This window comes from Drosophila elegans, unplaced genomic scaffold (assembly GCF_018152505.1).
Source record: "Drosophila elegans isolate 14027-0461.03 unplaced genomic scaffold, ASM1815250v1 contig_149, whole genome shotgun sequence".
Taxonomy (NCBI): domain Eukaryota; kingdom Metazoa; phylum Arthropoda; class Insecta; order Diptera; family Drosophilidae; genus Drosophila; species Drosophila elegans.
Genome location: NW_024545513.1, coordinates 10,605,059 through 10,632,059, shown reverse-complemented (window position 1 = coordinate 10,632,059; position 27,001 = coordinate 10,605,059). Strand labels below are relative to the sequence as shown.

Below are 27,001 nucleotides of genomic sequence, written 5' to 3'. Positions count from 1 at the left end.
GCAAGAAAACACTTTAAACACTCTCTTTTTTTATTTAAGTAAGTTTGGTCTTTTATAGAATATTTTACTTAGTTTTCAAACTATTTATGTATTTTTAAAAATAACCATTGTTATAAATGATGAAAAATATGCCAATGTGGAGCTAAATTTCACCGTATAACTTTACCGATAACTTAAAAAAAAATAAATCACGTAGGAATTACTTCCGGACATCTGGGATGCTAAAACTCTTAGTCTCGTACTAAATCGAAAATTATTTGAATGGGGGGTACCACAAATATTTTGATATGTTGCGTCGCGCTGTCGAGCTGTCAGAAAATTATCCCCGTGTGCCTTTGTCTTGTGTTCATGGTGCACAGAAAAAAAAATGTAAAATGATGAATTTCGTACATTTAAAAAAAAAATTAATTGAGAATTATATTATTTAGTATGATATTTATTTTTATATAAAAAAGTATTCCCGCAGGCTGTACCTATGTTCATAAAAATGATTTCTTTCTGAGCAGGGCTCAAAATATTAATAAAAGTACATCTAAAATAGTAATATCTAGTAATATTTCTTTTTTCAACATTCTGGCTTTGGTTTCCCCTTAATCCCCCTTTCCCCACGAACCATAATATCCCCTCGTTTGACCACAATGTTCTCTTTAAGTTGGGAAACAGTGTCTTTAACCGCTCTAATGTGCTGTATGCTATATGGTATATGGTAACCTTAGCTCCTCCGACATCTTCTTCCGGTCGTAGACGCAGACGTTGCCATTTCCCCGTTCCCCGGTCTCTGGTCTCCGGTCTACGGCCTCACTTCTCCGGACTTCAGACTCCTTTCTCCAAGTACGACGACGACTCATTGTCTTTCGGCGGACTCACGTGCTCACGTACGAAATAATTATAGCGCAAGTACGTGTCCCGCATTTGCAAGCACATGGCTTTCCCTTTGGCATCGCTTTTCCTTTTGGCCCAAGCGGGTCATCAGTTTTGCCACCCAGCCACCCACTTTTCCAGGGCTGGGGAAGAACCATATTATTGGCATATTTTGGCAAAAACCATTTTTAGTCATTTTCCAACCGTTTGTCGGGGTACGCGTGTCCTTCTTTTTATATTTGGACGAAAAAAAATTGGCCCAAAAGTTTTCAGCTTTTTTTTTCGCAGTATTTAGCCCATTCTTTTTGGGCTTTTTTAAGCATTCCCTTTTTCGATGTGAGTTTTTATTATAGAAAAGAGTCCCTGAAAAGTTGGCATCATGTGGTCGTTGTTCTGATTGTTTCCAGACTTTCCTAGAAGACGTTTTCGTTATTACTTTTTAAGATATTACCGCGGCTTTCGGTGGCACTCTGAGTGATATCTTTTTAGTTTCGACCTGTAAGCAAACACTATTTTGTTGACAACGAAAACCTTAAAATTCTTTTATTTGAAAATTATCATTTACCGTCTCACTTTCTTGTAAAAATATTGAAAAAATTGAAAATAATTGTCTTAATTAATGTATAAAGTTGTTAAAAAATTGCAACTGCTTTAGCTCGTAACCTTAAGTAGACGAGTTAAGCTAAGCAATTTACTGCCTTTACTCATCGGCGAGATTAGTGAGGAAGTTGTCACGAGATCTTGGCAGACGGCGAAACTTAAACCAGGAGTTAAACAGGATATTTTGGAAAGGGACGAAAAAGGCACTTCAAGAGGGCGTCGTCACAGCTGTTGCATTCTGGGCCTAAACTGTGCGTCGTCTCCTCCTCAACCACAAAACGCACACGTTCCACGATGTGAAGTCCTGTGATGAGGAGGTGGACAAGATATGGAGGTGCCATAAAAGGGGCGGTGAATGGAGGAAGGGCGTTCCGAACACTCGCAAAAGTTTCCGCCGAAGTCCAACATATGTTGTTCATGCATGCCCGTCGACAACTCCTCCTTTTTCAACGGGGCCCCCTCCCATTCCAAATTCTTTGCCCTGCAGTCACTGAGTTAGTCATACACATGGACAAATAATAGATGACAAAGTTATTAATAATGATATTGATAATTGAGTAAATATAAATATAAATATAAAAATTGTATATAAACAAGCTTTAAGTTTTTAATATACTGAGTGGTGATGTTAAAATAAAAATAGGTATCACAAAATATAAAGTAAACTTAAAGATAAGTTATAAATCGCTATGATACCGATACTTAGTTGTTATAACGTTATTATTATATCGATACGATGTAATAATTAAGACGTTGATTAAATATGACATTTAATACAAGATTTTCAGAAACAAAAAGGAACTATAGTAATTTTACAATACAATTTTACAAACATTTTTCTTCATTATTTTGCAAGCAGATTGATAATACTTCCTAATATTTTCTTTCTTGTTTTAGTGATATATTTTTTAAAGTGCAAAACTTCCACACACACACACATGTTATCATCCAGCACGTGTGAGTGTGTGTGCCACAGTGTGTAATTATAACAAGTTTTCTAGGCAATTTTTCTGTTTTCCTTTTCGTTTTTCGCCCCAGAATTTCTTTTCCCTTCTTTTTTTTTTTTTTTTGGTACCGCTTCTACTGTTGGGTACTGCTCTTCTGTTGGGTATCTGAAGAGCAAGAAATAAGTTTTTGATAAGAAAGTTATGATGAGTTTTCTTCCCTCACACACACACGCACACACACACACTCATATGGCAAGGAGAAAAGATGGTATAGCACATGTACACACAGCTGTTGATTTTGGCCAAATTAGTGCAAACACGTCTTGTTTTGAGTTGTGGCCCATGTGGAACATGTGCAACTAATTTGCAGTTATCAAGAGTTCTGCCTTCGACGGGCTTGAATGGATAAGCTGCCGGTTGGACATTGATTGTGCTCCAATAATCCCATCATAACTGCTACACCCCCATCCGTCCCCATCACCATCACTAATTTGCATTTCCGGTGGTGGCCACAGAAACGGGAGGTGAAAACTTGGTATAAAGTAATATTTTTGGGGCTCAAAATCCCCGCTGGCCTGTCTGCCGACTGTCAAAAGTTTATTTATTTGACACCGAAAAAGTTGACACAGACACCAGGCCGTGGGCGTGACTTTGTGCCTGAATCGGATTTATTTATATGTATACATACATATATATATCTATGTGTAGATGTGCATGTATAGGCCTGCCTGGCCAAAATTGGATTACAATTGAGTTGTAATTATGCGACAACAAAATGCGTTCGTTCAACTGGATGGTATAGTAAGGAAGGGGCGAACCGCCTCTGTTTTCCATGTTGTCGGCAATTTGAGTCGACGAGTCCTGGCGACGTCTTTCGAAATTTCGCATTTTGCATTAATTAAAACTGATTTAATTAAAGCTTGTCGTGTTGCTTTTAAGTATTCCAAGGACCAGCAAGGATGAGAGACAGCAGGACCACTGGCTGGAATAAAACAGAACAGAACTGAACAGCCTACCCCGTCCGTCCAACCGACCAACCGTCCAACTCCCCTGGAAATGATTGAAGCGAAAGACCAAAGTGTTTTCGACTCGTCTCCCCCGTCTTGTCCCCCGTCAAAGCTTCTTTGTCGGCTTTTGAAGAGGTGAAAGTTTAATTAAATATGCATAGAGCGTACACAAGTATGTCTATTACAGGTCCAGATTCGCTCAGAGTCCTTCAATCTGATTGAGCCGGGTTTTTGAAAACAGAATACCGCTGCATTCTTGAAATACCCATACACAATTTAATTATTACCTTGTTTATGTGCTGCGTAACACTTACAAAGGGTATTATAAAATTGATCAGAATGATCGCATGCAACTTGATAAATTTGGTTGTTTTTTAAGTGTCTATCTTTATTTTTATATATTTGATAAAATAATATCGGATGCATGCCTAGACTGCAGGGGTATTATTACATCGGCTTGCCAAAGTTGGCTTCCCCTCTCGTTTTTTTTTTACAATCACAGGTGCTGACTAAAATCCAGTATAGTCGCGACAAAATATTATACCTATTCTATTTCTTTAATGTAAACTTGGTCTGTAAGAAAAAAAACATACAACTTAAAATACTTAAAATATAGCTTTAAAAAAAAATTGTTACTTAAAATAGTAAGTAAGACTTGCTTTACATTAAATAAGTAAACATTTTTTTTTTTATACAGTTAGCAAAAATAAAATTTTTTTTGGTTTTTTATAAATTGGTTTTTTATGCTTAGCAAATAATCTGTTTTATATATATTTGAGATGTGATGTGTTGATAATATCAGTTTCCTAGTAATCTTTTTGATCAGACGTGCCTTGTCGGCAGGCTGTCAGTAAAATTATAAACATTCGACACTTATCACTGGCTGAAGTCTCTTACGATCGAAATTCCGGTTAGCAAGACAAGTTCAAAAATTAAAATATTCCGAAAAAACTTTTTGTACAATAAAATTAACAAAAATTCACCCAAAACCGAGAAGCATCAAGATGAATCCGTTTCGTGCACGTATCGGCGCCAATCATCGCGGTCACTTGGTTCAGGATTTGGACTTGGATCTGATCAGGTCGTTGGAGCGATCGGTGGAACGCCGGCGGATGCGCCGACTACTGCTGGACCGCCAGTTGAACAACTCTCTGTTGCTGTGCGCCGGTGATGGTATCTACGTGGGGAGTTGGCAGGAACCCCCAACGCCCACCGGTCAAATGGGTCAAGGCGATGGCAATGTGCATGGATATGACGAAAATATTGTTGTGGCACCACCGCCGCCGGCACTACCTCCTCGTACGATCTAGAATTCTGTGTGCCGCCTCCTGTGTGTCTGGTGTCCGTTTTCTCATAAATCGATCACGAAACATCAGTTAAACATTACATAGAAGTACCCACACATATATACTCGAATCCGAAGCCTGTCCAGACGCATGGTCTCTTATTATTATATGCCATCTCTACCCCCCAAAAATAATTTCTGGGGAGGATATCCTGGGGATCGGACGACACGCCGTGGTGCACGCATATAATAATTTCCTGTTCAATGAGCAATTATCGTAATAAAGATACAACTCGGCTACTCCATAGTATATAATATAAAAATGGATACGCGGATGTGACAATGGGGCGATGCTGATGACAACGATGCTGATGATGATGATGATGATGACTCGTCTGTTCTGTGCCGTTCTGTTCTGCTCTTCAGTGCTCTGCTCTGATGTGACGGATAAAGCCCGAGTTCAAGTCTGATTCCCGTCTGTCATTTTGTCCGTGCGGTTAAGGGTTGACGGGGGCGTGACGACGAACAGACGGAAGTGCCGCCACGGAAAGTTGATTGAACTGCACTAGTTTGCCATCCCCCAAAATGGCTGGCATGCAATTTACTCATTACTTTATATACATACTTTACAGGGGGCATTAAAATTCACTTCTTTTCTGACTTTTAGATTGATAGATTCACCAAAGATTTTATGAGTCTTTATTATTCACCAATAAATTACCCAGAGAGGTTAATAAATTTTACACAAAACAATTTTGTGGCTTATTAACCAACAGATCTAATTCACTTTTCAGTGAACTCATAAATTAATTTAGTATAGTAATATATTATATTTATTACAAATGAGTTCAACAATAAATTCAGCATTGAAATTATAAATAAATTACCATTGCCTAAACTTTACTAACAATTAAATAATTTTGACAAATAACTAATATAGAACTGAGTTAACCACTCAAATTTGTAAATAGTTTTCCTATTCAGTTAATCAATGCTCTTCTGAAGATTTACCAAAAAAAATATTTATATAATGCAATTTTTTTTCGTTACATTTAATTCTAGAATGGAAACCAAAATAATACCATGATCAATTCGCTTACATTCACCAATTAATTTATGAGTATTAAATGTTAAAGGCCCAGGTGCCATGTTATCTTTGCTAGAAGCAAATCTTATTTGGCTGCCAAATGAAACAGATTTTACCCTCTCAGTTTCAACATTTGCATAATCAAAGCAAGATTTGAGAGCAGCCATAGGAGCATAGGAGCAATTGGTCTGCACTGGGTGTTTGACTTTCGTTATGGCCATCTAGCAGCTTTAGGACTTCCCAATCAGTAAGGCCAACTTGCCAGACGTCGAGTGTATCAATTCGGAAGCTGCCTTTCCTCCTTTTTTTTTATACTCGCCATTAGCAGGCAATGTCGAGCTGTCAGACAGTCCATAGCCTTTTTCGATGGGGCTTCGTTCGGGATGGTCCTTTGTTTTGTTCATTGAGAGAACATTTTATTGCTTTATGCGTTTAATGAAGTGTTGCTGCTGGGTGGTGCACAGGAAGAAATTATAATTGCCCTTAATAGTTCGCCTCAGATATAAGATAAATATTGTTAAAATTCAATAAAATTATTGAAAATATAATTTTGATAACGCATTTCAATAGTAAAGAAGAATTTATAAATCTGATATCGAAGTTGTGCCTATGATTATAATTAGGAACCGTCATAATTGTCAGATAAGCTATGCTACAAAAATCATATTTTTAAGCCGTTTTCAAAAATATACAAACGATCCTAATATATGTTTGACCTGCGAATATTTAAATACCTTCAAATCTTGTAGACATAAACACATCTTTTAAAAAATGTACGAAGATGAGTAAAGCCTTTTCTTTGTTAATTTTTAAAATATACCCTGGACCTGTTATTTTTCTCTTTGTGGAGGCACTCAAAATCCACGACCCTTGGGACACAGACAGCAACCCTTCGCTTTCACTTTTTGAACCGGGCTCCAAGACAGGAGCCAGGCAGCATATCAAACATTTCTGACAGCCTATGACGTCTGCCGGAGGAGTGACTGCCTCTTTGACTCATTCACTGACTGTCTGACTGACTGGCTGACTGACTGACTGATTGACTGATTGATGAACCGTCAACTGGCTGCCTTGGAAACCAAGACCGGTGTCACTCACTCACCCACGAAGCTCGCATGTAATGCATAAAGAATGAAGCTTAAATAAAAGTTGGGAGATGAGAAATAGGATTAACTTGTCACACAATTGAATTTAATTTTCATACACAACGAGGGCGGGCGAAAAAGCATCTGGAAAACCCGTCCAGACATTGCCCCCCCCGTCTCACTTCGGGGAATATATATATATATGGAGTTCGAGTCGACTCGAAAAATGCTTTTGTGGTAATCCCGCACCGAAGCCGATTCGGGACTTTCGTAATGAAATTACACGAGCCTCAGATTTGTCAAAGCAATCAATAGACCCGGATGTGCAACCTTCGTTTGAATGGACTGCTATTGCTGTTCGATGGGCTGAGATCTTTGATGAGTCTGTGCCATTGAGCTCACTTTGGGAATAGTCGGTCGAAAATAGCCAACAGAAAAGGTATATTCAAAAAGAGGTACAAAAGAGTTTTTTGCATTGCTCTGTAGCAGAGTTTATGGGGCATGAAAAACCTTTCTTAACGTTAATAAAAGCGGTCAGGATAAGCCATATTTTCAACGCCATTTGAAAACGCACCATAAGCGAAAAATTATTTTAAAATCAACTAATTTTTATTTCCTACAGTCGTATCAGGAAATGCTATAATTATATGTTATAAATAAAATTTAAAAACAGGTACAAAAAAAAAAAAATGTTATAGACAAAAGCAGTGGTATTTTTTTTTTTAAACCATTTCTCTCAAACCATTCGCACCCTAGATCGAAGGTTCCTTTGACAATTCCCCATTCGCTTTTCATTATGCACATCATCCATCAATTAATTGACTGCACTCCATCGCTTCATTGCGTATGCCGCTCACATGCCGCTTGTATCTTTGATTAGCGAAAACAAAAGCGAAAGAGTGACGGGAGTTCATTAAATGTCACACAAATGTGCCAAATGGAAGGATGTACGCAAGTGGGTGGAGGTGGGAGGTTATAGGGTAGTGGGTGGTGGGTGGTGCACCCCACATTCTATCCATATGCTAGCACTCACCACTTCGCTCCTTTGGTCCGTTCAACTTAATTAAATAGCAACAGATTCGAGGGTGCGGAATCCTTTCAACCCAGAAGTTAGCCAACAATCACATCCTCACTTTCGTACACCCAGAAAAAAGTGCATTATATATATATATATATATATGTATGCCAAGTGTCTATTTTACTTTAATTAACAAATACTATTTAAATTTAAAAAAAAACTAAGATAAGAAAAACAGTAAACTAATACCCTTTAGGATTTTAATTTAAATTCAAAATATTCAGTATTTGATATCGTAGATCTTACGTTGATTAAATTGAAAAGTTAATGCCAACTGCAGTAATTGAAGTCTTTTAGCAGAAAATGTTTCCATTTGTGTACCGCTAAATGTACTGCCACCTTTGAGAGCATTCCTCCTTTTTTCGCGGTGCAAACCGTCAATATCACCGTGGTGCACATAAAAGTTTCTAATCCATTTGCCCGATACTTATGCACGCCTGCACTCGAGGGATTAATAAGTGTGGCTGCTTGTAGTGCCACCCCAACTCGCTGGCTCTTTCCTCCTTTTGCCGAGCTACCATATATCCATCTTGCCGAATCGGATGGTTTGTTTCAACCACCGCCAATCGCTCGACTTTGCAGCCAAATCAATTTCAACTGTCAACTGTCAATCAGGTCGCAATTCAATCACGCAACGTCCTCGGAGAGAGTGTTGCTTTTCTCCTTCTGCGACAGCGACGACGACGAAGAAGACAAACTTTAAGAAGAATCAAACCGAGCCCGAAGAAAGTATACTATACACCATAGCACACCACACCACATTTCCCTGAATTATTCAAAGGCATCGAACGGAAACCCCAGCCCACAAAGCAGCCTGTGTGTTATTAATGTTTTTTGACTCCGAAAGGCGGCGAGGCGAGTCACGACCAAGAGTCACAAACATTTGTTCAAGAGAGTTTTATGAATTACATCGTTAGACGCCAGAAGAAGGGGGTGTTGTACACAGATTTTTATTGGTATTATTGCCATTTACAACTCGGCACCCGTTACGTTTTGACCCGGCCCTCTGCATATGCATTACTTACCCGTAGTTGCTGCCCAAAGAACCCAATCGCTAAACCAAGCTGGATCAGAAGCCCTGGTAAATTTCGCAGTCAAGACACATGTCACGTATTTTGCTCGTAATTATGGCAAACGTGAGAAATTTCGTTAAGATTTTCTTAACACATTTTCTTGTGCATTTATACAAACATACATACCCTCGCATCTATGTATATACAAAGTGTGTGCTTTTTGCTCGGGCAGTGGCATAATTTTAGGCATTTTGGCTCAGTCGTGTGCTGTACAGTCACCATAAGCATGTGGTGACCTTACAAAGCACGAGCTATAAAAATAATGCCCCATGAGAGATCTAGGTTTAATTTGCCACCCAAGACGCTCATTAGTTCAAAAGTCACTTCAAAGGTTTAGCTTTAAATCCCAATTGGTTTTGTGAAACCAATTAGTATTTTAAAATAAGTAATAATCAGTCGTGAGTAATATTAGTTATATTTGAGTATAAGCACAGATATGAGAGATGATTAAGTACAAATATTATTTATATTTATTGTTGTCGGAAAATTTTATTCACAAAGAATCTTAAATCGTGTAAATATTATTTATTTAATGTGAAAACATGTTTATTAATTGGCAACACACTCTTTTCTATTTTATTGTACACTGATTGATATTAATCCTATTTTTTGGCTGAAAGTTCCTGCAACTGTTTAACTAATAAGATTATCAGTTCCTGAACCTTGGCCACAAAATCCTTGATAAGCTGCCTTTTCGACGTCGCTGTTTCCGTCATATTTAGAGTCTGACTGGGCAGACTCCAGGCCACTGTCACCATCACTGTTTTGGATACAATGTTAAAGCTTAGCGTTTTCTTGGCTAGCTGGTAAAAAGAGGAAATAACTTACGGCAAAGCAGGGCAACGAGCAATACTTTTTGGTTGGACATACTCGAGATGAGAACTGTGCCTTTCTAAGGGCATGCACCCTACATAAATAGTTCAAAATTTGGTCCTACGTGGTCTTCAGCGCGTCGACTGCTCACGTAACTGAGATTAATTTTGACTTGGGTTTTGGTTTATGGAAGGCTTAGCCATTTCATCGGCTTAAGTTAAGGGTTAGGTACTATTTTATTTGTACTAGTAAAGCTGTCATGGAAATAACCCATAATGTAAGACTGCAATTTTCAAAATATATTACTAAGAAATTTCATTTAAATATTTTTTAGCTCTGAAATATTAATAGTGTTTGTATTCCAATTTATGGTATCAAATATCAAAAGAAAGAATTTGAATTTTTAAAATTCTTTGTTTATAACAAAATTGAAATAATTTAAAGTTTTATGCATCAATTTGAAAAATTCCAATCTTAATATAGTTAACATTGTTAGTTGAAAAACGAATTTAAATAATAATATTTAAAAAATAAAGAAGCCTGCGTAATGGTTACCCGTTTCCACTATTTATATACAAGTTTCTGAGGGTCCTGAAATTTCTGAAGTCATACTTTGGCACTTGTTTTACGATGACTTTAAATAAATTTTCGAAAATAATATTTCAATATGCTCAAAACTTTACTTTATTTTCAATTAAAATTTTACAAATCTTCACAAACTAAATATTTATATATGAAACATTGTTAAATTGACATCAAATTGATTTCCGGCTTTAGAGGTGAAGTGGCACTGGTAGTGGTGGTAGTGGTAGTGGTAAATCCGGTTTTGATTTAAGTGGGTTAACATTCTCTACCAATGTTGGGACTGTCTCAACCGCGGCAGCCACTCCACCCATTACTAAGGGCTTAGCTAAGTTTAGTGGATCAGTGATGTCAGGACGAGCCTCAATAGTGCCCAGGTAGCAGGCTGAAATAAGAAATTCAATAAATAAATGTTTACCCCAGGAACCGATACTCGTGATCGAAGGAATACACACCGCACACAATTAGGGCAACGACGATCGATTTGTTGAACATTTTAGCACGGTTTGGATGTATCGACTGCTTGATCCAACTAAATCAACTTCGGTATTTATAGTTCTCGGTCGTAGAACTTTCTGGGCCAAGCGCACGTTTTAGCTATCACTATCTAGAGCGTGCTCTATGATTTATCACGAGCTTGAAATCGTGGTTATATACTAGTAGGGCATACGTCATACCTTTCGCAGTGGATTTATACTTCACCAGAGAAATGCGTTTGCAGAATTCAAATATATTTGTAAATACCTTAAATCTTCAAGAGAGATTTAAGTTGCGACACCTTTTTATAACCGTTATTTGTAAAGTAAATGGATGTATTGTGTTTATAAGTAGAATAAAGCGTTTCTGACCCTATTAAGTACAAATATTTCTGATCTGGGTCAAAAGCCTGCTGTTCATAAATTATATGGTAAATGGTATAACTGAAAGTCCATTCCTCTTCGATCAGATAAGTCAAATTTAATGAAAGTGCTGCTAGGAATGGGTCAATTTTGAGAGCTTTGCGGTTGCTCAACTTAGGCTTAGGCAAGCGATTGGGGAATATTATATAAGAAATATTAAGTTTAGAGTTACAACTTAGTAGCCAGATAAGGATTTAATTCATTGGTGCGATTCTGTCTGTCCGTAAGAACATCAAATTTTGGGATACTATAAGAGCTTAAGAGTAAAGATTAAAGATGCAGATTCTGTATGCAGCTTTTTTCCGGTACAAATGTTGGTAGATAAATGTTTTTGGGAGGTATATAAATTTATAATCGATTTTTCGAAGTAAGCAGTAATTTCTAGAAAAAATATTAATGATTAATGCCGTCAGCTGGAAGATAAAATATACCTTAGGGGCAGATTGCTGCCCCAATAAAATTGCATGTGGGCACTTTTCTTATAAAATTGGTTTACACTAAATTTTAGCTTTTTGCTAAAGTCTTAAAACTTATAACCATTAATAAGAAAAAACATTAAGCTTATACAATGTTGTATATTTATATAAGTCTTATTGCCAGGATGAACATATATTCTTTTTCCCAACTGCAACCAGAGAAATGCTAAATGTAAAATATATTATTTCATAAACACAACTAAAAACTTATTTATGACAACTTCGTTGGGTGCTCTTCCCTGTTTTTGTTTTAACTTTTAACTTTTTTGCACTTGCATTCTGTTTTAGCAAATTGCTTTCATAATAATTCGCTATTCGTTTCTTGTCACGTTCCAGCTCAATAATTAGCATATTCAGCTTTTCAAGAGGGGGTGGTGATGGAATGACATGTAAATACATAATTAAAATTCTGTGTTTTTTTAACATCAACAATTAAACCAATTCCATTGCATTCGTCGCTTGTTATCAGAGCTAATCGGATGCCGTAATTTCTGTGTAAATCTCGTTCGATTTTTCCATCGCTTCATCATTTTCTTGAATCACTTTTTATTTTCCATAACTGAATGAAATTGGTTTAACAATTGACGATTGCTGGCTTGTCGCCTTATTAGCAATAACAGTTTTATTTGAAATTTGGATTGTTCAGTGATAATTTAAGTTGAGTACATAAAAATAGTGTCTAAAAACAAAGAATTAATAATATTAAAAAATGTACCAATCAATATTTTTTAAAGTTCTTATACAATTTTGTATTTAAAATCTTGAGATAAAAACTCAAGATAAATGCATATATTTTTTTAATTTGAATGAATACGGTATTTTAATAATATTAAATGTGATCTTTGAAACTAAATCTAAAATTTAAAATTAGATTCTATAAAAACCATTATATAACTTTAAATAAGTATATATCAGAATTTGGGTCTGGTCCAGTTTACTTTTATTGTTTAAATAAACAATAAACGTTTTATGGAATAAAAGCTGCAAAAGTGCTGGATATGTAAGGACAGAAATTGTTCTCTTTATTAAATCTGTTTGAAAAAATGTATTATATTTACATAAAAAGTACATTATTTCTTTAAAACTACATTGCTTTAATTTATTTATTTGCAATCGTTTTATTAATGAACACATTTAAACGCGTTGTTTTTGTATTGACCACTGCTTTTCGAAGTTGCTTAAGATTACGTGCTCGGTTGTTAATCGAATGCATGTGCCATGCATCCGGTTGGTATGCTCGTAGTACATATTTTAAAGAGTTCAACAAGTGTAAGCTACTTCCGGAATCGGAATTCAGAATCTGAATCTGAAGACATCTTCAATGGCGAAGGGGCGAAAAGTGGAGAATGAATCTGGGGAATGAGAGTAAGAGTGAGTGGCAACAGCTGGCGCATCGAGATTGGAATCGGTTGAAGACGCGATAAGTTAATCGGCAATCGCACGTACATAGCACACGTTTCCGGACGTGGTGCTAGTGTACATCGATATAAAACTGGACCATCTGAGCACTCAGAAAATCAGTTCAATTAGCCAATTTTATAGAGCAGTACGCCCAGTAACAGCAGCAACACCATCGACTAAAGGCTTCAACTCAGGGCTAATTAAGGAAACGGAAAGGAAAGCAGCACGTCGAAAATGCTGCCGTCACGTAAACATTTAATTGCCTTCCTTGTGGTGACAACATTAGGTAATTAGTGGTTGGCTCACATGACTTTATCTTGGATGCTAATTCTTAGTTCATTTCAGTCTGCTTAACAGTGGGACAGGATTCCTCGTTTCAGGCCACGATCACTAGTTCAAACAATCAACTTCAGTCGCCGAATGGAACGAGCTTGAACGAAACCATTACGATTAACATTAGCGAAATAATTGCAGCTGCCGATGCTTTATCAAATGACACAAACATTTCGAGCTCTACAGCTCCAACAGGAACATCAACAACCTCCTTAACGGATTCAACAACAGCACAAGCAGCAATAACCACAACTACAGATACATCCACCAGCACACAATCGACAACAACTACTTTAGCCGAAACAACAACCACAACAAATTCACCAACTACAACAACAACCACACAAACTTCTACAACAACACCACCATCCACTACAACCACACAAACTTCAACAACAACGCCACAATCCACAACAACCACACAAACTTCTCCAACAGCGACTACAGAAACTTCAAGTACAACGCAGCAGTCTACCACAACAGTTCTGGTCACAACAAGTACACTAGCATCCATAACCACACCCCAAACCTCTACAACAATTACTCCGACTTCAACAACAACACCAGAATCTACCCCAAGCACTGCTCAAGTTTCAACGAACACACCGCAAGTCACAACAACACCACTAACCTTAACAACATCAACAACACCGCAATCTACAACAACATCAGCATCACCGCAATCCACGACAACAACCACGCCAAACCCATCAACGACTTCACAATCCACAACAACAACAACACCTCAAATTTCAACAACACCACAATCCACAACTCTACCTTCAACAACACCGCAAATTACCTCCACAACATCAGAATCTATAACAACAACCCCTCAAATATCAACAACAGATCCACAACCAACCACAGCAATAGAACAGACTTCAACAACAGCACAACCTACAACAACAACCAGCACTGAAGTTTTAACAACAACCACTAGCACAACACCACTTGCTTACACCGTTTACACCATGGAGCCATATCCAAATATTTATGGCCGAACAAACCAGAGCAGCCAGACACCACGCAGATTGCGAATGGGTCGCAAAGGACGCAGGGGCAGGAGACCACGTCGTCGCACTACCTTGACACCACTGTCTTCTAGCAGCAGCACCACCACCACAACAACAACAACAACAACAACTGCCAGAACAACAGTGAATGGCGATGATTTTAGCGGGGACTACGACGACATTATCCTAAACTCAAACACTGTGCTTGAACCGTTTCCGCAACTGCCTCTGGAGCTCGGAAATATCGAAAATAACAGAATCCCGAAATAGTGATTCGTTTGCAATATCCTCCAGGAGACTGAACCAAATCTCATCATCAGCTTAGTTGTAACAATTCATATAAATTTAATAAGTGTGTCACAAAATGATGTTTACATTATACTTATATTAGAAAAAGGTATCGTTTTATATCGTAGAAATAACTTTAATAGAAGAAAAAATGTTTTGTTTCTTAAAAGGCTTTATTGTTTAGTTCTTTATTTTTCTAAGTGTAAAATTATAAGACAACTGCCAGACAAATACTTTGATAATCTCGCCAGTCTCCATATCAATGAGCGTGTCGACACCTAGGTTGCAAACAAAGAGCAACAAAATATTTTAAAATGTATGATAATGCCATGCAGTCAAATTATAGCTTATATTAAATACATTACATTGCAAGCTTTAATTCAAAGATATAAGTCTTAAAGTTTCTACTGCAACAAAAACAATTTGAAAATAATAATGCATCACCTTTACTGAAATAAATGCCGTACCATTGTCGGCAGTATATCATTACAGTTTAATTAAACAATTATTAATTGCCTTGTATGCAGAAAGACAAATTATTTTCTCAGTCAATGCTTTTGTGCAGATTGAATATTTTTGCCTTAAGTGTCCATTTCGTGCATTGTATTTCCATGCACAAAATCTCTATTCAACCGAAGAAGATAATTATTTTTGTGTGGCAAAAAGCTCTGACAACTCAACAGCAATACATTCCAATCTGGCGAGCCTCATTAACGAGGCAAGTTAGTGGACGCAAATGGGGTGGGCAAAATGGAAACAGAAACTTCCAACCTGAAAGGAAACCAGGGAGAAACTCATAAAACACAAACGGACAAACAGGCAAATAAACAGTTGGTGTGCAATTAATTTGGCAAACTGTTTGCCCAACACAAACATACACATACACACACACACACACACCCAGTGTAGAGTCAAAGGGGGGGGATCCCCTTCTCTGGTTTCCATGTGCACGAGGCGCACTGAACAAATACAATTTAACTTCCACTTTCAACACATCAGCAAAAACAAGCCAGGCAACACCAGATACCACCACCACCCCCAAGATAATGGTCGAGTCAATTAGCAGCGCCTGCTTTTCGAGTCGCAAGCCATCGCATTAAAATCTTGGCCAACATTGCCAAAGATGCCATTCTCCCCGTCTTTGCTAAATAACTGTCAGACTAATCAAATTGACAGCTGACCAAGGGACAGACTAAATCTTACACTGAGCGAAATCTTGTCTCGAAAATGGAGTATAAAAGCTCTGAAATTGGGCATGCCAGTAAATTAATTAGTAGAAACATTTATTATTTATTATATACTAAAATTGGTTTTGTAAGTTCTTTTAACTTGTAAATTGTTTAAGCGAAACGAAATAAATTATTGCTTACAACAGCTTTTAAGTTTACAGTTTACAGCAAAAACAAAAATTTGATTCTTACCATCAATTTTAACACAAAGTATTTTATACTTAGTATTTACTTTAAGTATTAGGTTCCTAAAGATTATGAAAATATGTCCTGCACTTATTTTGAAGAACAATTTTTTTTTTCTGAGTGAAGGCAGAGCATTGAACCCAGTCGAAGGCCCAGTATCGCTGAAGGCCCAAATATGCCGCAAGCTTGATAGATTGCTCGGCCAAAATGCACGTGCTTATCGCAGCACGTGCTTTCCAGATGCAGTGGCTCGGATTTTCGGGTTATAAGTAGCCAGACCAGCTGGTTGGGACCAAACAGAAACCGAAGAAGAGTCCAAGAACCGAAAGCCAAAAGACAATGCTTAGATTTGGACAACAACTTATGCTGCTGGCGATGGCCTGTTTGGGTGAGTTTTAACAAGGAGCACACACAACATGGGACAATAGCTTATAACACTGTCAAATTTTGGGAAACCATAATAAAAAAAAAACACCCGCAGCTTTGCAAACGGCCCACGGATGGTTTTTGAAAGTGCCCAAGCTGGAGACGCTACTAGAGGCCAAGGAGGACAAGGATGAGGCAAAGCTGGACTGGTTCGACGGCAAAAAGCAGAAGGAGCTGCTCAAGAAGCTGGATATCCTCAATTTGTTCACCGAAAAAGAGGAGGACAAGCTTGAGAAGAAAACGGACGAGTGGGAGAAGTTCAAGCAGTGGTGGGACGAAAAGAAAGAAAAGGAGTTGTCCTTCTTCGAGGCCAAGAAGGAGAAGGAGCTATCACTTTTCGAGACCAAGCTGTCCAAGAAGACTGGCAAAAAGAGCAAACCGAAGAAGAAGACCACAGTGAAGCCTTGCTACGGCTACCACGATGAAACTAACGCTGGCTATTATTCAGAGGAGGAGCAGGAGGTGGTGACCGAAGGCGAGTACGAGGAATCGGAGGAAGTCACCGCAAAACCCTACCGAAAAAGCTACGAACGTAAGAGCTATGACAAGCCCACCTACTCAATGCCCACATTTTACGATATGAGGGACGCTTCGGCGGAGGGCGTACGCTACTTTACCTGAATAAAGGACCAAGCAAATTGGCTCGGATGGATGGACGGATATTTTTATTTATTGCATTTTCTCTGGCCGCCGCCACCGCCGTGTCTCTCTTCACTTTTTACATAATTACATTTTTAATAAATATAATTAAAATTCAAATAGCTCAACGCCTCCACGCATCGGTTTTTGGGCTTGGTTTCAAATTCAGTTTTGGTTTTTTTTTTTTTTTTTTTTTTTGGTATTTGATATTGGGTTTGGGGTTTGTTGTCGCCTGTCTTCAGCCCGCCTCGCATATCATTTGCATATAAATTGAATTCCCCGCTTCAGTTCAGTTCGGTTCGGTTTGGTTTCTTGCCTAGAATTCGTGTAGACAGCCAATATTTTATACATTTTATGTTCACACATTTGGGTGTGAGGTGTGGTGTGCTTTTGTGGTGTGTCTATGTGTGGTTTTGATCCATCATACCGTGTAGCAAAGCAGGCACTAGCTTCTACATCCGCATTCGCGTCCTGTCGGCGACACTTCATCCAAAACTGTCAGCTGGTGGCTCAGTGACACATTGCGCCCATTATTTGCATAAGGGGTGATCGGGTGTCCTTGGACCCGCACAAAGTGGTTTATCCTGTCATTGCTGCCATTACAGGTGAGAATGCAGGGGGGAACCGGGGAAACTTAAGCCGCGAACAGGAAGACAAAAAGTTAAGTAGCGCCCGAGCATGAATTGTATAATCTACGTTATAATTGCTGCTCGGACACCACTTCATTTCTCTTCTTGCTTTCAATTTAAGCTGTCATGTTTACCTAAAATCTATTTTATCGTTGTAGTTTAACCTGCCATGTTTTATTAATTGCTTTGAAATTCGTTTATTCAATAAAAAAAAAATCCATTAAGTCCATTCTATTTTGTATTGTATGTTTCAATTTCATTTCATATTCACAAATTGAAAATGTAAGAATATGATTGTGTAAACATTTGTACGACCTAACACGTACGTTTTTACTTTTCATTGTACTAATGTGGGCAAAAATATAGATTAAAAAACTGAACCATAGTGAGCACTTTCATTTTCGTTCTTTTGTGCATGCAGAATTTTATCAATCCCAGGCAGTTAATTTTTTTGCATTGCTTCAATTTATTCATACACAATATTGCTTGCTTTTAATTACTTTAAGACATATTTTTTTTATTTTTATCAACACCAAAACCTTGATTCTCTTTTAAAAATTGCAAAATTTATTCATCAACTTTAATTTAAATTCACTCTATTATTTTCTGAATTTGTGAATCATAAACCTAGCATTGAATTATGCTCTCAATGCATATGGAATATATCATTAATATATATTTAAATTGTTCCCATTCGAAGACCCACATGTCAGTCACACAGTTGTGAAAGTTCGTATACCATAAATGTACATATATTCGGAATTTTCGCTGCATTGACATGAAAATGCTTTTTCAGCTGTCAATGGGAACATTTGGCGGGGTTTTGGAGAACCTATTGCAACATTTGCGAAACCCAAAAATTGCGGAGTATTCACACACATACATCCTCCTTACTAACAGCTAATGGTAATCATAATAATAATTCGAGTTTTGTTTGTTTTTTGCTGCCGATGCTGAGGCAGCAAACATTTTCAGGCCAAAAGCATTTCATGGTTTGTAAGCACTCACCTCTCTCTGTTCGTGTAAGTGTGTATCTGTGTGTGAATTTACATCTGTGTGAGGGCAGATGGTAGTGTGTGTGTGTGTGTGTCAGTGCGTGTTTGCACGGGCTGATTCACCTCGGAAATTTTGTGCCATCCCACGAATGTTGATTTGCCCATTGAGTCGTGGCATCAAGTGCAATTAAAAATCCATTGCATACTTTCCGGTGCCACTCGGTTTCACATCGATAGCTGGACTATCGGTCAATCGATTCACTGAACACTTTCTGCATATTTTGAGGGATTTTCCAAGATGAATTTTAATGGGAGACGTCATTTTTATAGAAATAATATCCACCTTTAAACATTTTAAATCTCTTCATGCTTAAGAAAGAAACAACGTTTACCACAAATCATAGCCCTCTAAGTTTAACAATTAAAAAATGTTTCTTTAAAACAATTTTATTAATTCATTAATTATTTGGAAATTTTATTTTAAAACTTATGTTGTATAAGTGTAGAGGAAAAAATAGTCAGCCTATCTTTATTTCGATTTGCGATTATAGAGTCGACATATACTTCAATAGCCAAACCTTGGAGCCATCGATTGACCAGATTTATTGGGGGGTTGTCTTCGGAGAGTTTTTCCTGTCCCATAGATAATCATTGAACGGGGTGGAGAGGAGGGAAAACTATTATTATTATTTTCGAATTGCGATTATCGGGTGGCACTCCTCTGGGAACTGACTTTGGCCAGAGGTCTGAACTTCAGCGGTCAGTTCTTGTAATTGCAGTGGACAAAAAGAAGAGACAAACTTTGTTTATCCGTTTCAAGAAAAGTTTTCTTTTTGGTTTTCCTACCCCCCAGTACTCCTTTTGATAGCCCAATTTCTTTCATTGCCCGCCACAGTTACAGTTCAGCGGCGAGGGGGTCAATCTTGTTAATTTCAGCTCTGCGGATGAAGCAGACACTTGCCCCGGCCCCAAAAAGTCAACTCCCCGCCCGATTGTATATATTGTATTTGCCCAACCATTTGTCTGTCTGTATGTCTATCCGCCTGCTTTTTGGGGTTATGCACGCATCGGGTGGGTTTCTTTTTTTCTTTGGGGTTTTTTGTTTCCTCTATTTGGGGGCATGGGGCTTTCCGTAATCGCAATTAAGATAATCAAAAAAGTTTTGACAGTGGACTGTCAGAGCTACGGAGGCTTCGTTTTTACTTTCGTCCCAGTCCGCAAAGTTTTTCCTTTCGTCTAACAGTTCAACTTCTTTAACTTGAACTTGTTTTCGCCACGTAAGAATCCCTTCTTGTCGAGACTTGAAGTTGCAGTACAGACTGTGCAACGCTTTGATCGTAAAGGCAAATATGTACCCTGCGAAAGATCTACTCACACAAGAGTTCAATAGTGATAGGATCCCAAAACTAATATGGTATTTATTAATTTTTCTCGCATTATCCGGCTTAAAGGACCAAAATGCTTGCAGGAGAATTTCTGTTCGACTTACATTTTTTTAAAATAAATTAATTAATGTTTGTTTACAATTGGGCTAAGCTGCAAAATATTCGGCCTATCAGATACCAACTGTACCTATGTTTTCGATTTTCTTATGTTACCGCAGTTGTTGATGCTTTCTTTTTTGCTTTTGGTACGCCGCAATATATGCTGCAAGTTTTTGCTTCCATTTGGTTCTACGATTCCAAGTGCAAGAGCAAGAGCAAAAGCAAGATGATATCAACTTTTTGCTGTGGTCAAGACGGTTTTGGTAAACTTTTCAGGGTTGCCGAACTAGAGTTTTTGCCAATGCATACTTTGCGGCTATTATTTCAGGCCTTTTTTTATTTGAGCTGCGAAGCTAAAGTTGATGTTGAGCTGAGAGGCCTGCAGTTGAAGTAAAAGTTTTATTGCCTTTGGATGAACGGAAATTGCTTTCCAGTTTATGAAGACGATGACGCTGATGCTAGTGCACTTCCCACCATTTCCGTAACGATTCCTAATCCAATCACATCAAGCGCGGATTAAAGCAGGTGGAAATCGCCACGGAAACGCCCTTTAGTTGGCCAAACAAAGCAACATCCGATGTGTGTGCGGATGTGTATGAGGATGTAACCGGATGTGCCGAGTAGTGGGGAAAAGGGAAAGTTTTAGGAGGAGCTGTGGAGGATGCTTTCGACCCAACTCAAAGGGCAACAGAAACCAGAGAGCCGTCGAGACAATCCACAGACAGGCAGACAAAAAGAGGGAAGGAGTTTCCAAGTGTTTTGATGGCTTTCATGGCTCTAGAGCCTCAACACCCCCAAAAATCAAATTAGAAACTAAGGAAACTGAGTAAAAACATGTTTAAATAACTCTTTTAAAATACAATTTTATTTTACATAACTTGCTAACACAACTAACAAATTATTTGAAAAAAAAAATCCTTTTTTTCTTTTCTTAAATATAAATAAAGTGTTTAAAACGGGTTAAATTTTATTTTCTAAACATTTGTAAGATCCTTTTAGACATGATTATCAAACCCGCTGTCTGAAAATATTTTAAGATTGCGAACAAAGAACGTAATTAAAACGCCCTAATTGAACATTAAAAAAAAAAAAAATAACTTGGAAGTTAAGATCTGAAAAATCTCCTTGGAAAAGCCGCCTATATCAATTGGGGTTCCACCAGCAGCAAAACATCTTCGTTTGGGGTCAGTCTGCACGTTTGCCGCATAATTTATGCAAACTAAAATTTCCACTTAAGCATTTCATTCCATCTCGGCGCAATCTTATCTTCCCCCCCTCATCCTCATTCGTCTCATTCCGCCAGCAATTAAATGGAACACAAATTTCCCGTCCAAAGTCCGGACATTCGGATCTCAGACGGACAACTCGGAGAGAGCAGACAGTACTTGGCATTATTTATGGCTTCCTTTTGGGCCCTTTGTTGCCTCGTTGTTCTCGAGGAGTTTTCTGAATTGCGATTTGGTTTGGGATTCGGATTTTGGGTTTGAAATGGGGATTGGGTTGCAAGGGTTGGGGTTGCGGTTTGAAAATGTATGGAGGGTTAAGGGATGCACAATCCAAATTGCAATTAATAAGGACCCTTAACTTACAGTGACAACAAACTTTATTAAATTTAACAATTTTAAAGAAACAATTTTTTTTAAAATTATTAAAATTATTTGTTAAGTTATATCGTTTTTATCTATTTGATTTTTAATTTGTAATAGAAATTTAGTTAATTGAGTTAGATTTGGCTCTCTATTTGTAATGTATACTGCTTTTACTTAATATTCCCAATGTATTAACCAAATTATTTTCGGTATAACAAACGGGGCAATCGAATTCGGAACCCATTGAAGCAAAGAAACCGCTTCGGTCAACAGGATTTTTTTTTGGCTTCTCCAGGCTCTCGGCCCAATGGCTCAATTCGCTTTCGTTTTCCACGCTTTTCCCCGCCTTGCTCCTCTATTCCCCTTGCATTCCATTTTCATTTTCGTTGGCAAACAAATTAAGCAAAGTTAATAACGAAATCTTGTTTTCAACATAAACAACAAATATGCAAATGACTTCATAACATTCAATGAGTGTACGAAACCGACTCCGGAACATGCTGATGCAGCAGACAACTTCAGTGGGCTGTGGGTGGTGATTTTCCCTGAATTTTCCGGGCACCCTGTGTAAATATGTACTGTTAGCAACAGGCAAAAGGGCGGATTACTGCATAATTATCGAAATGAGAGCGAAAGGAAGAACAATTTGCATAGATTTTGAGACTTGGACCCTTCACAATGAGGGGTCATCTCAAGAGCCAGAATCTATTCTCCATAACAAAGTCAGAACGTCGTTGGGAAAACCTATAGTTGGTTTTGTAATCAGTGAAATGAAAATGATTGCTATGGAATTATTGAAGATAACAAGCAAGACAAGAAAAAGGGTAGCCGTTTTTATTAGAAACTAAAATCTGTAGAATAATCAGAGAATATAATCAAAGAATTTAAATAATACAATTACTTGAAATTGTATAAACTAAAATAAAGAAAACATTTAAGAATTTTATTTAGAACAATTTTTGCATTTAGAACTTGTTATGTTAAGTTTTAGCTTATTTTACGATTGGTGAGCGAAATCCCATTTGAAAATCTCTTTGATTCCACTTTCAGGCACTATCGCCTGGTCAATATCCATTGATGGAAAATGGATTTTATATGCATTTTTTTTAGCCATACAAATATGAGAAAAATATTTATATTTGAGCTGATACTCAGCATCGCTCCACCCAGCCGACCCCGTCCCCCTGAATAATCTGATTTAATCCAGGGGGAAGGCTATATCCTGGGGTCCACCGGCAATGCCGTGTCCCCCGCGTCCTCCAGTCAGTCAAGTGTAAAATTAAAAAATGTCAGCAGGAAATTCCTTTGGCGGATGCTTCAATGTTGCGCATTTCGCGTCACACACAATTCCCCGATATTCCTGGTACCTGGTATTACTACTACCATCTACCATCCCCCTAAATGGGAATTTCGCCAGTGCTTTATCCATTTTTTCTTTTTTGTGGGATAAAAGTTGAGGCAATTAGCAGGCGGCTTTGGCCAACAAAAGGAAACTCTCCAAATGTCCACTCAAATTTACGCATGAAGTGAGTCATTCTTCCGGCGCTCCCCACAAAAATCCAAACCTGCTATGGCTGGCTGGTCAGGTAAGACCGTAAAAAAAGGAACCCCTCATAAAGTGGCAAATCTCAGCTATTTGTCAGATTTTGTTTCGCCCATATAGATTTCTATTGTTAGCCAGCGTGACGAATTTTCCAAAAGGCTTTCCCACTGAGGGCACTCGACACTTAAGTCAAAATTCAATTGAAAATTTGCAAGAAAAAAGAATTCCTGTTTGAGCAGCGCAAATGAAAACAAATAAAATTATGTAAATCGAGTTAAAAGTAAAAGCAGTCCCATATATCCCACATATACATACTATATGTATGGACAGGGAACCCATGGGGATGACTGTTTGGTCCGCATTCTTATCACATTACGTAACAGGCCGCAGACTTTGTCTCGAATAACACACATAGTCGGGGGCTATTGCATTTTGGGGGTGGTATTTCACTTGGGGGAATGGGATGGACATATAAACATATATCCTACATATATATTGTGTAGTATGTGTGTACTTCGGCTTACACGAGATTCGAACGCCCGATAGCTGCGGTCGTCTCCCTTTTTGTTTTCCCTTTTTTAATTTCCACAAGATTTTCAAATGCAAATCATGTCAATCGATGACGAGGGCAGAAACGCATTCCTTATCTGATCCAAAAAAACCACTTTAGAACCCCACAAACCTATTATTATTATGGCTTTAAGCGTATTATGTTTTATTGCTGGCGGGAAAGTGACAAAATCTGGGACACTTCCACATTATATTATCTTCATTGGTGAAATCAATGCAAAGCTTAGAGTATCACTTAAAGGGATTGTAAAAATAATTATTTAGATGACTTTTGATATTATTTAAGGGGAGGATATAGTTATTTTTAGCTTCCGGAGACTTGCAGTTAAAAACTGTAGTTTTGATGCTTTTGAAGTTCAAATGTACCCAATTAAAATGTATATATATACAATACTTTTTTGTTAAAATTACCTTTTTGTATTTTTAGAGCCAAATTTTCAACATTTACATGTCTGTGTAAATAAATAAATTTATAATATTTATCAAGATTAACTAAGTGTGTCTTAAATGTTCCCTATCTTGAAACATCAATTCTTTTAAAATAATGTCTTGAAATGGGTTTATAAGGTTATCTTATAGACAGTCAAATAAAAGCATGATAAATAAAAGTATGATGATTTATCGGACAAACGGGGAGAGTTATTCGAGTAAATAACAACTTGCAGAGGCCACGCAACAAATCCACTCGGCACCATCATAATTTTCAATTTCTATGCCCCCGGAATATTTATATCGATTGTGGGGAAACCGAAACAGCAAACCGACATAAACATAACGCTTAAAATGGTTTCTAAAAATGAAACACATAACAATAAAAATTGTAAGCCCCCCCGGGAAATGGGTGTCTTTCTGGCCTTCTGGGTTTCGTAATGTTCTGTTGTTACCCCTTTTATATAATATATATATATATATTTTTTTTTTGCTTTTTTTTTTTGGGAGCCAAGCGGTAGCAACCCCTTGTCATTTTAGACACAATTTAAGTAAGCGTAAAACTGCAAATTGCTCTCGGACAGAGAATCCAGTTGTGTTTGGGGGAGTGTTCCGCAATAAATTCAACTAGCACGCGCTGCCTTCAGTCTCCGGTTAATGCACTTGCGGATGCGGATGTGGACGAGGATGCGGATGCGGACGCGGATGCGGACGCGGATGTGGATGAGGATGTGGGGTGGACGCTGACGACATTGTCTCATTGTCACGCTTTGCCATACTCTGCATAATAAGATGACAAGAGAAGAGCAGAAGAGCAGGCCGGCAAGCAAACGACAAACAAGAAGCACCACCACCCAACCACCTAAACTACTGCACACTGAAGAAAAACTTTTGAAACTATAAATTAATATTAGTTTTTAAAAGTAAAATAAGGAATAAATATTAAATTGTTGTCTAGAATAATAAATAATCTGCCAAAATGGCTTCCAATATAAAAAACTCCATACATAACTCAACACAAAAAACTTGTTATAAGGAATACTTTTTTTTTTTTTTTTGTTTCTTTAAATTTTGTACTGTGCCTTAGATATAAAAATCCGAAGTAACAGTTACATTTATTTTCACCAGTGTAGACTTGAACTTTGAGCTAAAAGTTGCGCCAGCATTGATGTTGCCAAGTCAACTTCCTTAGCCGAAAGTCAATTTATCATAATTTAAAATATATTTGACTAAGCTAACCCCCCGGAACCCAAGAAGTCGTCCCCATTTTCTGCCAGCTTCTGCCCACATTAAAGCTGCAACTCACGGACTTTTCCACCCGGACTCCACTCCACTCCACTTCACTCCGCCCGTCCCGTCCCGTCTCGTCTGGTAATCGTATTAGTTGCACATTTTATAGTCCGGACAGGGCGCCAGTTTCACCCCAAATCCTCGCCCGCACGATTTTGTTTGTGCTGACATGGCCCGGACCCGGAAAATCAGAATATCGGGGGGCCGGACCGATTGAAATCCATGCTTAACATGTTGTAATTGCAGTCGTCGAGTGTCGTCTGCTTGGCCAATCCATGACGTTTTGGGATTTAGTATGGACCACAGCGGATTTTGGATGCAGTCTACTACGTAATGGAATTGGCCAACGGGTTGGGAATTATAAACAGCACTTGTAATAAATCAAGGGAAAATATAGTAGGGTAACGGTGGGGAAAATTAATGTAATAATATATGTTATTTTTAAGGAAATAACAAACTTTAAGTATGAAAGTAGTTGGTTTTAATAGTAAAATGAAGACATTAAAATGTAATATAATTTACCTTAAAAATTAACCTTTTACATTATTTTTTTTTGTTTTTGTAATACAGAAATAGAACCAAATATAAGTGAAATTTTAGATTTAATATCCATGTTTAAAGTTTGTTTTATTATGTATCCTTAAACCAACCAGACAAATTGGAAGATTAATATACATTTTAAAACATTGTGGATTTGCCAAACTTAAGCCAAAACCAATAAAAAATTAAGAAATCTAGAAGAATACTTTTGTTTTTCGGTAAGAGTATAGTTAAACCCTTGATTTTGCTACCGCGAAACTTTCTTCCCAATAAAAAAAAGGGGATCGTCATTTATCTTCCACAAAAAAGCAGTGAAAGGAGTAAACAAACTAACGAAAGATACCAAATACGGAAAGCATGAAATAAGAAACAAATAAATAAGAACAACAAGTAGGAGAAAGCGCAAGGAACAACTGTTTTTTCCGGGTATAAACAAGCGGAGCCAACAAAAACGAAATAAATTTAAATCTTCTTTACAAGCAAAATCTAATAAAAATCCATTTCATTTGATGGCCAGCGGCGGGCGAAAAGGAAAAGCTGCAGCAGTAGCAGTAGCAGAAACAGCAGCTGATGCGCCCGGAAAATGGATTACAGCAATTTGCTTTGTTGCACAAACAGCCG

General features: G+C 37.7%; 5 protein-coding genes across 5 annotated transcripts; 3 read left to right on the top strand and 2 right to left on the bottom strand.

The window, feature by feature from the left end:
- Positions 1-4,419: 4,419 nt before the first annotated feature.
- On the top strand, positions 4,420-4,725 carry LOC108149911. Its single transcript, XM_017277813.1, has one exon. It carries the CDS (start codon positions 4,420-4,422, stop codon positions 4,723-4,725), a length of 306 nt encoding a protein of 101 aa, XP_017133302.1.
- A 4,735-nt stretch (positions 4,726-9,460) lies between these two features.
- On the bottom strand, positions 9,461-9,908 carry LOC108149920. The gene is made up of 2 exons (XM_017277836.2): positions 9,852-9,908; positions 9,461-9,783 (listed from the first exon to the last, which is right to left on the bottom strand). Exons 1-2 carry the CDS (start codon positions 9,889-9,891, stop codon positions 9,626-9,628), a joined length of 198 nt encoding a protein of 65 aa, XP_017133325.1. The 5' UTR covers positions 9,892-9,908; the 3' UTR covers positions 9,461-9,625.
- Positions 9,909-10,511: 603 nt separating this feature from the next.
- Positions 10,512-10,973, bottom strand: LOC108149919. The gene is made up of 2 exons (XM_017277835.2): positions 10,874-10,973; positions 10,512-10,803 (listed from the first exon to the last, which is right to left on the bottom strand). Exons 1-2 carry the CDS (start codon positions 10,911-10,913, stop codon positions 10,610-10,612), a joined length of 234 nt encoding a protein of 77 aa, XP_017133324.1. The 5' UTR covers positions 10,914-10,973; the 3' UTR covers positions 10,512-10,609.
- A 2,455-nt stretch (positions 10,974-13,428) lies between these two features.
- Positions 13,429-14,813, top strand: LOC108149910 (cell wall protein DAN4). The gene is made up of 2 exons (XM_017277811.1): positions 13,429-13,480; positions 13,540-14,813. Exons 1-2 carry the CDS (start codon positions 13,429-13,431, stop codon positions 14,811-14,813), a joined length of 1,326 nt encoding a protein of 441 aa, XP_017133300.1.
- Positions 14,814-16,558: 1,745 nt separating this feature from the next.
- LOC108149915 lies at positions 16,559-17,431 on the top strand. The gene is made up of 2 exons (XM_017277828.1): positions 16,559-16,634; positions 16,728-17,431. The coding sequence occupies exons 1-2, from the start codon at positions 16,586-16,588 to the stop codon at positions 17,291-17,293; spliced, it is 615 nt and encodes a 204-aa protein (XP_017133317.1). The 5' UTR covers positions 16,559-16,585; the 3' UTR covers positions 17,294-17,431.
- The last annotated feature ends 9,570 nt before the right edge of the window (positions 17,432-27,001 follow it).

What these genes read in the sequence shown, in the direction of transcription:
- LOC108149919 (XM_017277835.2), bottom strand. Translation starts at nt 10,913, where the DNA reads ATGTTCAACAAATCGATCGTCGTTGCCCTAATTGTGTGCG. An exon ending in CGTTGCCCTAATTGTGTGCG is followed by an intron (nt 10,804 to 10,873) that starts GTGTGTATTCCT and finishes TTCTTATTTCAG; the next exon opens with CCTGCTACCTGGGCACTATT.
- LOC108149915 (XM_017277828.1), top strand. Translation starts at nt 16,586, where the DNA reads ATGCTTAGATTTGGACAACAACTTATGCTGCTGGCGATGGCCTGTTTG. An exon ending in GCTGGCGATGGCCTGTTTGG is followed by an intron (nt 16,635 to 16,727) that starts GTGAGTTTTAAC and finishes AAACACCCGCAG; the next exon opens with CTTTGCAAACGGCCCACGGA.
- LOC108149910 (XM_017277811.1), top strand. Translation starts at nt 13,429, where the DNA reads ATGCTGCCGTCACGTAAACATTTAATTGCCTTCCTTGTGGTGACAACA. An exon ending in CCTTGTGGTGACAACATTAG is followed by an intron (nt 13,481 to 13,539) that starts GTAATTAGTGGT and finishes AGTTCATTTCAG; the next exon opens with TCTGCTTAACAGTGGGACAG.
- LOC108149911 (XM_017277813.1), top strand. Translation starts at nt 4,420, where the DNA reads ATGAATCCGTTTCGTGCACGTATCGGCGCCAATCATCGCGGTCACTTG.
- LOC108149920 (XM_017277836.2), bottom strand. Translation starts at nt 9,891, where the DNA reads ATGTCCAACCAAAAAGTATTGCTCGTTGCCCTGCTTTGCC. An exon ending in GCTCGTTGCCCTGCTTTGCC is followed by an intron (nt 9,784 to 9,851) that starts GTAAGTTATTTC and finishes TATCCAAAACAG; the next exon opens with TGATGGTGACAGTGGCCTGG.